This window comes from Rhincodon typus, chromosome 23 (assembly GCF_021869965.1).
Source record: "Rhincodon typus isolate 14 chromosome 23, sRhiTyp1.1, whole genome shotgun sequence".
Taxonomy (NCBI): domain Eukaryota; kingdom Metazoa; phylum Chordata; class Chondrichthyes; order Orectolobiformes; family Rhincodontidae; genus Rhincodon; species Rhincodon typus.
The window spans coordinates 21,962,358-21,979,631 of record NC_063354.1 but is presented as its reverse complement, the minus strand read 5'-3'; the positions used below and the strand labels follow the sequence as shown (position 1 = coordinate 21,979,631).

The following is a 17,274-nucleotide window of genomic DNA, read 5'->3' as shown; positions in this document are numbered from 1 at the left end:
TCAAGCCGCACCCCCATCTCCTACCTACTAACCTCATCCTGCCCCCTTGACCTGTCCGTCCTCCCTGGACTGACCTATCTCCTCCCTAACTCCCCACCTACACTCACCTTTACTGGCTCCATCGACCTGTCTGTCTCCTCTCCACCTACCTCCTCCTCTATCCATCTTCTATCCACCTCCCCCTCTCTCCCTATTTATTTCAGAACCCCCTTCCCCTCCCCCATTTCTGAAGAAGGGTCTAGGTCCAAAATGTCAGCCTTCCTGCTCCTCTGATGCTGCTTGGCCTGCTGTGTTCATCCAGCTCTGCACCTTGTTATCTCAGATTCTCCAGCATCTGCAGTTCCCACTACCTCTGCATTTAGGTAGTGCCTCTTATCAGTTCAGCATGCCCTAATGGACTTTACAGCCAATACAAAGTGTAATTCTCCAAGGCTCCTTTGGGTTTACAATTTATAAGTTATATTCGTGTATAAAAGATCCAGGCAATTACCATCTTCAACAAGAGAATTTAACCATTGTTCCTTAACATTCAATGAATTTAGCATTGCTGTATTCCCCATATCAACATCTGGGGATTACCGTGGACCAGAAACTGATCTGAATAGCTCTAAGTATTATAGCTATTAGAACAGGTCAGATGCTACGAACCTTCAAACTTCAGACTCACCAGAGCCTGTCCACCATCTGCAAGGCACAGGTCAGGAGTGTGATGGAATACTCCCCACTTGCCTGGATGAGTGCAGCTCTAACAACACTCAAGAAACTTGACACCATCTGGGACAAAACAGCCCTCTTGATTGGCACCACATCAACAAGCATCCATTCCCTCCACCACCAACGCTCAGTAGCAGCAGTGCATACCATTTACAAGCTGCACTGCAGAAAATCACCAAGGGTCCTTACACAGCTCTTTCCAAACCCATGTCCATTACCATCTAGAAGGACAAGGGACAGCAGGTATATAACATCCTGACCACCTGCAAGTTACTCTCCAAGTCACTCACCATTCTGACTTGGAACTTTAGCATGTTTTCCCTAATGGCATCGTGGTATACCTACACATGTGGATTGTAGTGGTAAATGAAGGCAGCTCACCACCACCTTCTCAAAGACAGCTAGGCACAAGCAATAAATGATGACCCAGCTAGTGACATCCACATCCCATGAATGACCAATCACTGTTGTAATGTAAGAACAATGACAACAAATATTCTGGGCTGAGCCAAGCAGCAGCAATTGCATCCAGGGGCACACGAGGAGTTTTAGCAACATGGTAGATGGGGTCCCACCTTCATGTTTTATCTGATTTCTGCAGGAAGTATTGCTCTGAGAGTGTCAGCCTCGATTACTGTACTCGCGCCTCTGGAGTGAATCTTCAATGCACAACCTTTTACCCGAGGAGGTGAGTGCTACTGCTGAGTGTATATTGTAAACGCTTAAAGGTTCTTCTTCTTGTGTATTGTTGTATGAAGGTCAAACCAGAGTAAGAACTGAGCAGGTACAGTACATCGAAGATCACAGACATGAAGACTTGGAGAAGTAGTAATGCTAAATCTGCATGTTGACTTTTAACGCTTTTAAAACACTCACTTAACATATCACTTAACTTGTAACACTGTAAATGCCACTACATTTTTGCAAGAGTCTAAAATTGAATGTACGATATGTATAAAAAATGATAGATAGCAAGGATTGGCTACAAGCTTGTAATGTAATCAAAGGGCTGCAGTTCTTTGGACTGACCCTTTATTACATTATTCAAACTCAGACTTGATTATGTCTTTTATTAGGCTCCATATTATTTGTGGCAATAAGGATGGAAATTTTGGATCATTACATTAATAAGCCTTAACGTCCTTGGCTGTGGTTCTGTCTACAGGTTTTGAAGGTTACTTTTAATATGTTCTGTGATTTGATGCTTTTGTATAGCTAATGCAAGACTTTCCAATATAAAAAAAGACATTGAAACTTACAGCAATTGTTGGCAAGACCATTTGTGACTGAAGACCATTATTTTAAAACTGGAATATTTTTATTTGAACATTTTGACAATTACCATTGCTACCGTGGCTCACCTCAGATGTTGTTTGCAGTGAATGAATCCGAGTGAGCACGTCCAAGTCAGTGTCAGCAAATTCCTTTTATTGTAAAATGTTCAACCACGAATATTCAACCTCACCCATGACAGTGCATAGCTACCCACTAAACAAACAGCAACAACGTGTGTAGATGTGTGACTTGCTTTGTTTGTATAGAAAATTGGTTAGACCACACCTGGAGTACTGTGTGTAGTTTTCATCTCCTAATCTCTTTAGTTCCATAGAGGGATTGCAATGAAGGTTCAGCAGATGTGTTCCCAGAAGGCAGAAATTTCTTATAAAGTGTTTGGGCAAATTGGGCCTTTATTCTCTAGAGAATGACAGGTGATCTCATTGAAAGCTACATAATACTTAAAAGGGATAGACAGGGTAGATGCAGGTAAGATTTTCCTCTGCCTTGGGAGTTAAAACGAGAGGGACGCAACAATCATGAAAGCACACCAATGCCTCTACTTCCTCAGGAGGCTAAGGAAATTCGGCATGGCTGCAAAAGCTCTTACCAATTTTTAGAGATGCACCATAGCAAGCACCACAGTGTGGTAGGGCAGCTGCTCCTCCCAAGACCATAAGAACCTACAGAGAGCCGTGAACACAGACTAGCCCATCACACAAACCAGCCTTCCATTCATTGACTCCATCTATATTTCCCGCTGCCTCGGGAAAGCAACCAACATAATCAAAGATCCCTCCCCCGCAGCTGCACTCTCTTCCATCCTCTACCATTGGGCAGATGATACAGAAGTTCGAACACACATATGAACAGATTCAAGAACAGCTTCTTCCTCACTATTATCAGATTTTGAACAGACCTCTCAAATGTTAATGTTGATCTTTCTGCACCTTCTCTGCGGCTGTAACAATGTATTCTGCACTCTGTTCTGCTACCTGATGCACTCTGTATGATACGATCTGCCTGTATAACAACACTTTTCACTGTATCTTGGTACATGTGACAACAATAAATCAAACTCAAACACAATTTAAAAATACGGGCGATGCTCCTTTGGTCTGAGATGACAAGAAACTATTTTACTCAGAGGGTAGTGAACGTTTAGAATTTTAAAAGGAGGGCTGTGGAAGCTCAGTCTTTGTGTGTGTTAAAGGTTGAGATTAATAGTTATCAGACTACCAAGGGATGGAGTGAGTAAAATATACTGAAGTGTTAAGTCAGCCATAATCATATTAAATGGGGTAGGCTCAGTGGATGGAATGGCCCACTCCTCTTCCTACATTCCTTAGTGATGCCTTTTACATCAAAAAGGTCCCATGAGAATGAGACCAATTTGAACACGCATGGAAGAACTCAAATATTGTGTTGATTGGTTCACTTCTGTTATTGGAGGTAGATATTAATCGGGCTGCAACTGTTTGTCATTGGGTTAAATCTGAGTGATGATGTGAGGGGTAAGATGAGGCGATGGGAAAGTGATATTAATTGTTTTACCTTTGAAGCTGAGCGAATATTCTAGGTAGCTTAAGAATCTGATGCTCCAAAACAGCCAGAAATGGAGCACGGCTTTATCTGAGCACTGAACGGATATTCCTGCTCTTACAGCATTTACACTCAGGGATGTTTGAGGTCCATTCTATGCTAAATGGAGTTTGCAGGAGATTGTCTTTAATGCTGATTTGTAAACAGTCATTAAGAAATAGATTCACAAATGAATAAAAGATGTATGTCCAATATATTTAAGTGTTATTTACATGGAGTCACAGAACATTTATTTTACATGTGCTTGAATAGACTGGCAAATTTTATTTTCGTGCTGAACTGCAGAATCAATCCTCAAACAGAACAAACATCACTGCAGCATCAAGAATTCTCTGCAAAAGGCAAAGTGACAGTGACAGTAACTGTTCTCAAAGTTAAGGCAACATTTGGTCCAGTCCAGGTCAGTAAGGGTCCAGTAGCTGGCGTCTCAACCAGGATTTCTGGAAATGCTCATCAGAAGTCAGTCACTACACTCTCCCCCCTCCACCTCCCCAAAAAAAAGACATCACTGCAGGAAAACATCCTGAGTCAATCATTTTAAATTGTTTTATAAATGACCTTCCTTCCTTCATGAGGTCAGGACCTGGGCTGTTCATTGATGATTCAACTTGCTTTAGCTCCATTCCTGTAATAATTAAGCAACTTGAGCCAACTTACAACAGAACCTGAATAAACATAGGCCCAAGATAACAAGCCACTAGTAACATTCACAAAAGCGCCAAGTAAGGATAGTCTATCTCCACATCTCCAACTTTCAAATCTACAGTTATCAACAAATCTCCCTCCACAAACAAACTGCCATCACTGACGAGAAGAATAAGTGAACTAGCCACATCAATAAGTAGTTATAAGAGCATGCCAAAGACTGCACCCTATAAAAGGAGGTTCACTTCCTGACTCCTCAGAGCTTCTCTATCATTTACAAGTCTCAAGTCAGGAATGTAATAGTGTATTCAAGATTCACCTGGATGAATTTAACATAACAACATCACAAAGGAAGTTCATCACAAAGAGCTCGGAGAGTTTTTACTGCACAGAAAGAGGCCCTTCAGCCCTATGCTACAGTGTTTCAAGTGTCCATCTAAACAGTTCTTAAATGTCTCGAGGGTCCCTACCCCTACCATTCTATTAGGCTGCAAAAAAGATTTTCCAGAAAAAGGTTTTCCTTAAAAACCTTTGAAATTTCCTGCTCCCTACCTTAAAACTGGGCCTTCTGGTTATTGACCCCTCTACCTAAAGGAAAGGTTTCTCCCTAACTATCCTGCCTCTGACCCTTCAGAAATTTGTACACCTGGATCAGATCCACTCTCAGCTTCTGCCATTCGGAGAAAACAATCCCAGCCAATCTATTGTCTCTCCATAGCTGAAATTGTGTTAATTGTATAAAGGAAGATTACATGTTTACAAGACAGGGAGGTGCACTCTATTGTGATAACAGCATGTGTGCACATGATAGAGCCATTTTCACAACTAAATTCCAATTTATATGTAACACTGTGCTGCTGAGGATTTGATGTGTGTTACACAGCCCCATTAAGGGGCTATTGCTAGTCAGTTTGGTTATTGCATCTTTTATTGGTTTATTTAAAGAGTGTCAAGAGACACTGGTTGGGGACTGTAGAGTTAGGCGCTATAAATTTCTGATGTCTCACTTTGTCAGTGAATCTAAAATGAAGTAAAGATTGACATCCAGACCTCCTCACCAAGAGGCTGTCAAACTGGTTAACACACAGCAATTCACTTGAGGATTGCCTCCACCACTGGATGCAATATCCAGTCTCTCCACTAGTAGTGCACTGGAGCAGGATGCCGCAACGTACCAAGGATACAGCAAAAGCCTAGACATAGCAGGAACTGCTGATGCCGGAGACTGAGATAACAAGGTGTGGAGCTGGATGAACACAGCAGGCCAGGCAGCATCAGAGGAGCAGGAAAGCTGACATTTCGGGTCTGGACCCTTCTTCAGAAGAAGGGTCCAGACCTGAAACATCAGCTTTCCTACAGCAAAGGCCTATTCTTGTCCTTTCAGCACTCACCAAGAAGCACAAGAGCAGCAAGATCATGACCATCTTCTCCAAATCACACACTATCCAGAGTTGGCTGTGAACTGCCACTTCTGTAATGTTGCTGCACCAACCCCTGGATGTTCCCTATCTTACCCTATTGTAGGAGTGCTAGAAGCACAGGGACTGCACTAGTCCAAGAAGGACCAGCACCATCTTCTCAGGAGCATGAAGGGCAATAGAAACAATGCTTTACCAATGTCACCTATGTCCTAAGAACACATTTTTAAAAATAATAACAAAAGAAGTTGAATTGCTTAGTCCTATCAATTGCAGCAATGTTGACTAGTTATAAAAATGAATGTGTTCAATACTTTTTTTCATGCAATTAAATTCAAAATGATTTTCCTCCACATGAGTGCAACCTGAGGATAGGGAAGGGAGGAGTTAATGTTGTATTGGGAAGTTATGCATTCAAGCCCTACCTTTCCATTCCTGTAAAGATTCATTCCAAAGCCTTGGCAGAAAGAGGTGGCAAAGGGCAATGTACAGATGCTATGACTGGGCAAATATCCAGTCAACAAGTTCCAGAACCTAGACAGAGACAGACAGACAATAGATTTCAATGTATAACAAATCATTTACAAAATGTGATCAATAATGTCAAACTGCCCCAGAACATAATACTTACATAATTCCTTCAACATAGTAAAACGTTCAAAGGCACTTCAAAAGGAGCACCAAACAAATGTTATCACTTGTACAGATATTAGGATAGGCAAGATTGGGTGGCTCAGTGGTTAGCACTGTTGCTTCACAGCATCAGTGACCCAGGTTCAATTCCCACCCTCAGGCGATTGGCTGTGTGGAGTTTGCACTTTCTCCCTGTGTTTGAATGGATTTCCTCCGGGTGGCTCTGGTTTCCTCCCACACTCCAAAGATGTGCGGGTTGGGTGGATTGGCCAATCTAAAGTGTCGAGGGATGTGCAAGTTAGGTGATTATCCATGGGAAATGCAGGGTTACAGGGCTAGGGGGTGGGACTGGGTGAGATGCTCTTCAGAGGATTGGTGTGGACTCAATGGGCTGAATTGCCTGCTTCTACACTGTAGGGATTCTAAGATGGGCCTTAAAAGGAAAAGAGAGGGTTGGAATAGAGAAGCAGTTTTGGGAGGAAATCATACAGCAGCCCTATTAGTTTCTTCTCTACCTGCATTAACTGCACAGCACTCATTCCCGTAATGCCTACTCTTTCACCCACTGTATCAAATAGAACAGTGGAAACACGAGTGGCATTAGTGCAGAGTTTAGTGTAGCATTGTTTGACACTTCTGTTGCATGTGGCGAATCAGCCATTGACATGTGGTGAATTGATATTCTCCATTAGGTGAGACATTAGGACCCTGTGGCAGTCTATTTGACTGAGAGCATGCAGACTCTATCTGTCTCAATCCCTGGCTGTGTTAAAATTAAGTAGAAAGTCCTGCAGGTAGAAACAATCCTTAATGTTACAAAAAAATTCTCCAGCCTCGCTGCATTCAGTTACATGGTAAAGAGGTCACCATCGATGAAAATGAAAACATGATGAAATATTGGTAACACAGTGTGCAGCTGAAGGCCAGGCAGCATCAGAGGAGCAGGAACGCTGATGTTTCGAGTTTGGACCCTTCTTCAGAAAAAAAATTGAATTATTGGTAGTTACTGTACTGCAAATGGATGCTGAGTAGTAATTAGTTGCCAGAACTAAAACTATTCTTTGACTGGCACAAAATTAAAACCAGAAAGGTGGCCCAATCATGGGTAACAAGGGAAATTAGGGATAATATCAGATCCAAGTAAAGGGCACTAAAATTGGCTAAAAAAGCACCAGATCTGCAGATTGAAAGCAGTTTAGATTTCAGCGAAGGAGGTCAAAGGGATTGGCTAAGCGGTTGATAAGGAGGAACCAGTGCTTGAGGTTTACTTGATTTTACAGAAGGCATATGAGATTAACATATAGAATTAATGTGAACGGGATTGGGGTAGTGTAATGACATGGATAGGGAACTGGCTGGCAGACAGGATAAAGAGTAGGAACAAATGAGAACCAAAAGAACTGTGGATGCTGTAAATCAAAAACAAAAATAGATATCTCTGGAAAAGCTCAGCAGGTCTGGCAGCATCTGGGAAGAGAAATCAGAGTTAATGTTTCGGGTCCAGTGACCCATCCTCAGAACCTTCTGAGGAAGGGTCACCAGACACGAAATGTTAACTCTGATTTCTTATCACAGATTCTGCCAGACCTGCTGAGCTTTTCCAGCACTCGTTACTTGTGTTTATGAATAAATGGGTCTTTTTCTGAGTGACAGTCAGTGACTAGTGGGTTACCACAGTGATGAGTAATCAGAACCCAGCTTTTCACAATATCTATTCATGATTTAGATGGGGGAACTAAATGTAATATCTCTATGTTTGTAGATGGTACAAAGTTGGTTGAGAGGGTGAGATAGGAGGAAGATGCAGAGATACTTCAGTCTGATTGGAATAAAGTGAGTGAGTGGGCAAATGCATGGCAGATGAAGTATAATGTGGATAAATGTGAGGTTATCTACTTTGGTAGAAAAACACAGGAAGGCAGACTATTATCTGAATGGCAACAGATTGGGGAAGGGGGAGGTGCAACAAGACCTGGGTGTCCTTGTATACCAGTTGCTGAAAGTAAGCGCTCCAGGTGTAGCAAACGGTGAAGAAGGCAAATAGTACGTTGTTGGACTTCACAATGAGAGGATTTAGGAGCAGGGGTGTCTTGCTGCAATTGCAAAGGGCCTTGGTGAGAACAGCCCTGGAGTACTGTGTGCAGTTTTGGTCTCCTTATCTAAGGAAGGATGTTCTGGCTATGGAGGGAGTGCAACAAAGATTTACCAGCCTGATTCCTGGGAATGACAGGGCTAACGTATGACGAGAAGCTGAATCGGTCCAGATTATATTCACTGGAGTTTCGAAGAATGATAGGGGTTCTCAAAGAAAGCTGCAGAATTTTAATGAGACGAGACAGGATAAATGCAGGAAGGATGTTCCTGATGACCAGGGACTCCAGAACCAGGGGTCACAATCTAAGGATACGGGATATACCATTTAGGACTGGGACGAGGAGAAATTCCTTCGCCCAGATTGTAGTGAGCCTTTGGACGGTTGAGGCCAAAATATTGAACATTCAAGAAGGAATGACATATCATTCTTACAGCTAAAGGGATCAAAGAGTGATGGGGCAATAGCTGGAACAGGTTATTAAATTGATGATCAACCATGATTATAAGATTGAATGGCAAAGCAGGCTCGAAGAGCCAAATAGCCATCTCCTGCTCCAACCTTTTATGCTTCTCTGTTTCCGTGACAGAACTGCAATCGCAATATTGCTCACCTTCTTTGTTATCCTATCCCAGCCCCCAATCCCAATCCATCTTTCGGAGATTGCTACAACATTCACCTCATCTGTTGCACTTATTTTGTATCACTTGTGGTGAACTTGGTGACCTGATCACCACAAGTTTGGCAAGCATCAATACCCCATTGGGCAATGCTGACTTACTTGTGTTGGTTTTGACAGAAGTTTTCCTTTCCCAAAGTCTCGTAGACCCAGCCAGGCGCAAATATAGCTGCTGAGAAGTTGTACTTGCGGATCAGTTCCAAAGACTAGAATACAATACAAATTACTATGAGGTTGTGATACTAGAAAGAAACTTTGTGATTGGAAGCTTTCAACAAAGGGGACGATTAAATATATCTTTGCAGCTTGCGTAAAATTATCCTTAGGTTTCCACAAAACTAAAACAGTGTCAAACAGGGCTTTGCAAAAACTGCTAAAATAAGTTGTACTTAGAGTAGAAATTTTAATTAAGATAGAACCTTGCCACTGCTTCAGACATCATGAAGCTTTAATCCAGAAGGAACTATTCTGAAACATCGATGAATAAGCCCGATACTGGCACGCTGCAATTTCCCATACACAACTGTGAGATGGTCAGTTAACCAATTTAATATTTGTAGAGTTAGCGGAGGAAGAAGGTGGAACGATTACTGGGAGAACTCACTGCTTTACTTCAAGTAGTGCCACATAATCTTTCACATTCACCTGCAATAGGCAGATAGTCTTTCTACTTAATGTTGCATTGTTCTGAAACTTTTAGTTTTGAGTTCACGGGAACCAGTTATATGACTAACTACAGCAATTTTTACTAAAATTAGCTTCCATTTATATATTGCTTTGAACTGTTGAAATATGTTCAGACTATTTTCCAAAGACACAATTAAGTGTTCTATAATGTACACAATTTTGTTGCAACTTCTCATGTTTATAATGAAATCATTCCATGTTCCCGTTATCCGTATTTTGCTTGAGTAACATACAGTATACAAAGGAATGACCTGCAACTGCCTTTTTCTTAGAAACAGTCTCTGTCTTTGAGCTGCCCTACAGACTTGTACAAAATAACCAGAAGGAAAAGTTCCAGTCAATACAGGAATTGGCAGGAAATCTGATATTCAACCATCAAGCAAATTCTGTGGCATCTATATTTGAAGAAGAACTCGTCTAATACACACAAACTGTACCTTCAATTCATTCCTTTCTTTGTTCACCTGAACCTACAAGGTGCATCACATTGTAATTTGGACTAAAAAATATTATTCAGACCCCCTAGTTCAAATAGCAGAATCTATTTCCTTTATAATTGCCTGTTTAATATTAATTCATTCTTTGGCCTTAAACTTCATATATTTGAGCTATTATGCAACAGCTGCAAAGACAAATTTCTGGCCAATTCCGAATTCTTATCTCAACATTCAAACTCAAATAATTGAAACAATGTTTAGCAGTGGTCTATTATCATCATTTGAGCAGGTTCAAAGAACTGTGCTGCGAAACCTCATTTGGTCAAATGCATATAGCAGTGGCTGTAAATACAATGAATCAACAGCAGAGGGCAGCAAAAGAACTAATATGAAACTCAAATTCCTTTGCAAATGTCAAAACACTGTGTCAGCAGAGAATGGAACTCCTCGTTTCACTGCACTACGCTTAATTCCTCCTCTTCCTAACATGTCACTGGTTAGATAGTCTGACAAAATTGCTGCAATGAAACCATAATGGTCCAGAAGATCAAAGCTGTGAACTTTTCAAAAGAAGTTACTAATTTCTTATTTTCTATATTCCTTGATAGGATGTGGGCATCATTGGCAAGGCTAGCATTTATTACCCATCCTTGTAATTACCATTGAACTGAGTGGCTTGCTAGGCAATTTCAGACAGGATGATGAGAGTCAACCACTATACTGTGAGTCTGGAGTCACATGTAAGCAGGACCAAGGGCTGATTTCCTTCCTACAAGGGCTGTAGTGAATCAGATGGGCTTTTACAACTGTCAGTGTTAACTGGCAATGGTCACTATTACTCAGACTAACTTTACATTCCAGATTTATTAATTGAATTCAAATACCATCTCCTGTCACGTGGGATTGGATCCAGTGCGAGCCTGGGTCACTGGAGTACGAATCCAGTGACATTACTACAAGACCACCATCTTGCTTTACCAGTAGACTGACAATTTCAGCAACAATCTGTTCACTAAGCACAGGACAATATTTATGCCTGCAATTCATGCAAATGATAAACAGAATATCCCATTAAAATGACCAAAGGATTCAAAGTCATTCTCATAGTTCCCTCTGATTTGAAGGGTCCATTGCAAAAAATGCATTCAAAATTACACAAATAGAGCTTTTGGGAGGAGGAGTTAAGAACTGCCTTTGGTGCTATTATCACATGCCTGAATACAGCTCTAAATCAGCTTTACCAGATTGGTTGTAAACTCTCCCCCTACAACATCTCCTCGGCCAAACACATCAACTCCAACATAGATATCAGCATGGCGTCCCTCCATCATCAACGCCATTCGCTGAAGATGTTTCTCTGTCCAATTATAGTTCAGGAAAATACCATCACAGGAATCAAAGAATACTCTGCAAGAAGAAATGAAAATGTGTGAAGCAACATAAAAAAAATTAGGTACTCAAAATAAAAATTAGTTGCTCAAAGTAAAATGAGTCACAACAAAATCACATACTAGCAACATAAAGCACTGGCCAAATACCCAGACATTATTATGCGTTTGTTAATAAAATGCGCAAGTTTCACAGACACCTGCTGAAATGTAACCACATTTGGAAATACTCCATTCAGTCTCATGCTGGAAGTTAACAGAACGACATGCAATTTATCAAACCAGTGTGATAGCATAATCTTTTACTTCCTATGAACGTGGTAAATTATTCTTCTAGCCTACTGTAAGCACTGCAGTCAAAATTAATAATAATTTGATCTTTGGTATTATGACCAAAATCTCATCCTTCTAAACTGGTAATATTGACATGGATTATTGTTTTATGTTACAGACAGTCTCACATTCCATTGGACATTGCACAGCAGTGATTGGTGCATGTCCAGCCAAGCACTTGCAGACTCTCAAAAATGCAGCTATTACTCAGGAATTCAATAACATCTATCAGACTCAAATCACCATACTTGGACCTCAAAAGGTTCTAAATTCTGAACCCTGAATCTTGGAAATCAACTCTCAAAGATTATTGAAAAAGTGAACAATACATTGTTACTTTTGCATATTGCATCGTGAGGAGCATTTTAAATACCAGTTCTTTTTTTAAAAAAAAAGTGTAATATTTCCAAAGTGTGGAAGATCTGAAAAGAAAACACAGCAATAATAACTGATGTCATTAAAAGGAGATAGTGAAGTAAGAATTTTACTCCAAAGAAAGTCCCCAAGTGTTTTTCAGTCATAATTTACCAGATATTTGTAGATCTACGTTTACACTCTTTTGACTGATTTCTAATAAAGATTATGGAACAGATGCTTTCCTCCACTTTATACACTGTTCATCTGTGAAATGTAGTAGCCCCACAAGTGATTCAGAACAGTTTTAAGAGATGCACAACAAAGAATTATAGTGCATGGGCAAATGATTGGCTATAATTCATCATAGTTACAAATTCCTGTTGAAGCTACTGGGCAGTTTTAAACCATAGGATTATGGCAAAATCCAAGCAGTAATGCATTTTCTACAACAGCCAAATGATAGTCATTCTAACAGGGAGATTGTTATAAAAGACAAGTAACCCCAATATTATTAGGGTGTAAATAATTACAGGCAACATTAAAAAAAAATAGGCCAGAGTACATAGTAAGTCGAATACACTAGAGAAATGGGGAGTGGAAAAGGCAAAGGCAGATATTGTCAGCATTGCAAGACATCTTATCAAGATGGTATGTACAGACAGAGTGTAACAGAAGCTATAATTCGCTTTCTGAATTCTTCCCCTCCCCATCCATCCTCTTAACAACAGCTTCCCCACTCTCAAGTCCTGAGATCTCATTGTTCAGACTGCAGAGACAGCAGTCTTCATCTCACTACACATTATAGGGAGATGATATATGATTACACTATGACTAGCACACAGCTGAACTGATGGCCAGAATCAAAGTTATATAAAACAATAAGATGCAAAGAGATGTTTGAACAGCAGATGATACCTATTTTAGCCACTCACTTGTTGTGCTCATTCAATTCATTCTGCCATTCCAAATGTCCAGACTCCAATACACTGTCATACCAGATAACGAGACTGTGCGGAACAGCTTGCTGCATCTTGGTGCGGAAGTAACTAAGAAAGTCTGGCACATTCTTCACTGCATTAGTCTGCATTAAAATAGAGAGAAAAAGACATTATTCACATGTAAAATGGAAGGCAACCTGTAAATATTATCTATTTGGCTTCTACAGAAATTACAGTTCTTGGATTCTAATCTGTGTATCTGGCCCATGAGATTTCCAAGATCCAATCCAGTACTTCCTGGAGGAGTACACTGAGGTACTTGTCTACATCACAAACAGCTTCAAAAGACTTCTTCCCACACGTCTGAATTTCAAAGCTTCAACTGAAGACTTTAAAATACGCAAGGTTCTGAAAAGTTGAAAAAAAGAAAAGATTTTACTTCTGGTTGGCAAACTAGCGACAAGAGCTAACAATTTACAACTTTCACTAAGACAATTTGCCCCCATTGTGTAGGACCAACCTCTACGGTTCTAGACAGGCAAAGAATCAAGCAGGTAGCTCTATGTCAACCATGAGCCACTGCTTTGCAGAGTACAAGCTGCAGCTCTGTTTTAATAAACCTAATTGATATTGCAGAATAAAACACATGCAGGCTGTCTTAGGACTCTGCATTAAGCCTGTTGTCCCAACATCAGCCACCTCATTATGGGGCTTCTCAAGGGAAATGCCGAGGGGATATTTCCCATCATGGGAGAGACTAGAACCTTCTGGCTTAGTCTCAGAATAAAAGGATGCCAATTGAAGGCTTAATTTAAGAGATGAGGAGGAATTTCTTCTCTCAAAGGGTTCAGAGTCTTACGAACTCCTTGCCAACAAGATTCTGTGGGAGCGAAGTCCTTGTGTATATTTAAGGCTGAGATCGACAGATTTCTGATCAATAGAGGGATCAAGGGTTACCGGGAAAAGGCAGGAAAGTGGAAGCGAAGAATGTTGGATCAGCCATGATCCTATTGAATGGTGGAGTAGGCTTGAGGGGCCCAAACAGCCTACTCCCGTTCCTATTTCTTATGGACTTATCCAAGCATGTGTCTCACCATTCTTTCTGTGTGCAGTGCACAAAGCAATCATTGGAATGTCTTTCTAGAAAACACTGGTGGATTAAAAACATATCCCATTTCGAGGAGAACATGTTCTCTTCAAAGTATTTTCTCAATCTTTAACCTGAAGCAAACGCTAACACCACTGACCCATATTCTCGAGAATCAAACTTCCTATGTGACTAGTGCGATATAAAGTCTTAGAGAAGTTTCAAGCACTGTATCAGAATCACAACTTCGGATGAATCTGCAAGTTAATCAGCATCCAACAAACTTAGGAATGCATACTACAGGCAGGATACAGCGTCTGCAGCATTTGCGACCAGTAATGGCATTTCTTGGGGTCAGGTACCCTCAGGCAAGCTATTTATTCACCTCTTCAAGGTTCGCTTTCCCTCTAAATTATAGTTGGTATGGGCTCAGACAATAGATTTCCGACTTCTTGCCATTCAGGTGTATATCCAATTAGGCAAGAGCACCATGAGTTTTAAAATAAATGAGATAGTAGTGAATAATCGATGTTGAGCTGACTGTGGCGCAGTTGTTTAAAAAAAAACCTCTGGTTGTTAAATTGTAATTGTGTCCCCTCTACCCCTCTGTATAAAGATTCTAGTCATAGCTGTTATGATTGTCGATGTGATAGGAGGCTCCATCTGGTGTTTACTTAATCAGTGGTTGTATGATATTGGAGCACATTACAAGAACACCAGTCACCAGATTGAATGACAATTATGAACTTTAGGCATACATCTCATGCCAACTGGAATCACTAATGTTGTAAAACTCATCTAGAGTTCAAGATTGCCTTTAGATTGGAGAAAGAAACGTTGCAAATAGGAAGACTCTGAGCAGCTAACAATGTTGAGGTCGGTTGTCTCGCCGAGCTGGTTTGTTGTTCCGCAGACGTTTCGTTACCGTGCTTGGTAACATCCTCAGTGCAGCCTCTGATGAAGCATCGGTGTGTTTTCCCGCCTGGCTTTTAAACTCTGGGGTCCGTTGCAATGGATTGCCTCACTTCCGGGTTTCCTCCGTAGTGGAATGTATATGGGGTCGAGTTCAATGTGTTTATTAATAGCCTGCTTCGTGGAGTGCCATGCTTCCAGGAATTCTCGTGCTTGTCTCTGCCTAGCCTGTCTCAGGATCTTGGTGTTGTCCCAGTCGAAGTCGTGGTTCTCCTTGTCCATGTGGATTGAGATGAGTGAGTATTGGTCATGTCTTTTTGTAGCCATGTTGGTGTTCATGTACTCTTGTTGTTAGTTTCCTTCCTGTTGGTCCGATGTAGTGTTTCTCGCAGTCTCTGCAGGGGATCTTGTAGATGACATTGGTCCTGTTCATGGCGGGGATTGGGTCTTTAGTTCGGGTGCGCACTTGTCGTAGGGTTGATGTGGGTTTGTGTGCCACTCTGATGCCCAGCGGTCATAGAAGTCTTGTGGTGTGTTCTGACGTGTTCCTGATGTAGGGTAGTGTGATGAGTGTGTCAGGGCGTGTAGAATCTTTCTGATGTTGTTCCTGTAGGCATCTCCTGACCCAGTTCTTTGGATATCCAACAACACCAAGATCCTGGGACAGGCTAGGCAAAGACAAGCATGAGAATTCCTGAAAGCATGGCACTCCACAAAGCAGGCTATTAATAAACACATTGAACTCGACCCCATATACATTCCACTACGGAGGAAACCCGGAAGTGAGGCAATCCATTGCAATGGACCCCAGAGTTTAAAAGCCAGGCGGGAAAACACACCGACACTTCATCAGAGGCTGCACTGAGGATGTTACCAAGCACGGTAACGAAACGTCTGCGGAACAACAAACCAGCTCGGCGAGCCAAACAACCTCAACACCCACAACCCGAGCTACAAATCTACTCCGAAACCTTAGCTAACAATGTTATACGGTATAGCATCGTAACCAAAAGGGCTATTACAATTAATTCGTGTGCAACAAATGAAACGAGGATTAGAATGATTGTTTAAAACATGCAAAAATGAAATATTGATCCCGCATATTCCCCACAGTCTCAATTCCCCTCCTGCTTCCTTTTGTATTGATCTCTTCCCATGATCTAGAACTTCCTACCAGTAGAATTAGCCTTTGGAACAGAGAAGGTAGGTGAAATAGCTGATGAAATCATAGAATCATAACATACAAAATATATGGACTATAAAATACAGGAGCAGAATTAGGCCATTTAGCCCATCAAGTCTGCTCCACCATTTAGTTATTGTTAATGTGCTTCTCAACCCCATTCTCCTGCCTTCTCCAAGTCACCTTTGATCCTGTTGCTAATCAAGAACCCACATTAAATACACTCAATGCCTTGGCCTCCACAGCCCCCTACGACAAGGAGTTCCACAGATTAAACACCCTCTGGCTGAAAACATTCTTCTTCATCTTGGTTCTAAAGGGCCGTCCCTTCACTTGAGGCTGTGCGCTCGGGTCCTAGTCTCTCCTACTAGTGGAAACATCATCTCCCCATCCACTCTATCCGGGCACCTCAGCATCCTGTAAGTTTCAATCAGATCCCCCCTCATCCTTTTAAATTCTGTCAAGTACAGACCCAGAGTCCTCATATGTCAAGCCTTTCGTCCCTGGGATCATTCTTATAAACCTCCTCTGAACTCCCTCCAACACCACACATACTGCCTTAGATACAGGGACCAAAACTGCTCACAATATTCCAAAAGCAGTCTGACCAGAGCCTTATACAGCCTCTGTTGCTTTTGTATTCTAGCTCTCTTGAATTGAATGTTAACATTGCATTTGTCTTCTTAACTGCCAAATGAACCTGCATGTTAATCTTAAGAGAATCCTGAACTAGGACTCCCAAGTCCCTCTGTGCTTCAGATTTCTGAAGCCTTTCCACATTTAGAAAGTAGTCTATGCCTCTATTCTTCCTACCAAACTGCATAACCTCACACTTTTCCACACTGTATTCCATTTGCACTTCTTTGTCCACTCTCCCGGCCTATGCAAGTCCTT

The 17,274-nt window shown here is 41.3% G+C and overlaps 1 protein-coding gene across 1 annotated transcript in view; it reads right to left on the bottom strand.

The window, feature by feature from the left end:
* Positions 1 to 17,274, bottom strand: part of engase (endo-beta-N-acetylglucosaminidase) — a 60,032-nt gene that overhangs the window by 22,779 nt on the left and 19,979 nt on the right. Inside the window, exons 6-9 of the mRNA XM_048610903.1 lie at positions 13,193 to 13,341; positions 11,424 to 11,589; positions 9,161 to 9,264; positions 6,080 to 6,188 (exon numbers count right to left, since the gene is read on the bottom strand). Coding sequence (XP_048466860.1) covers positions 6,080 to 6,188; positions 9,161 to 9,264; positions 11,424 to 11,589; positions 13,193 to 13,341 — 528 coding nt within the window. The remainder of the gene's footprint in view (positions 1 to 6,079; positions 6,189 to 9,160; positions 9,265 to 11,423; positions 11,590 to 13,192; positions 13,342 to 17,274) is intronic.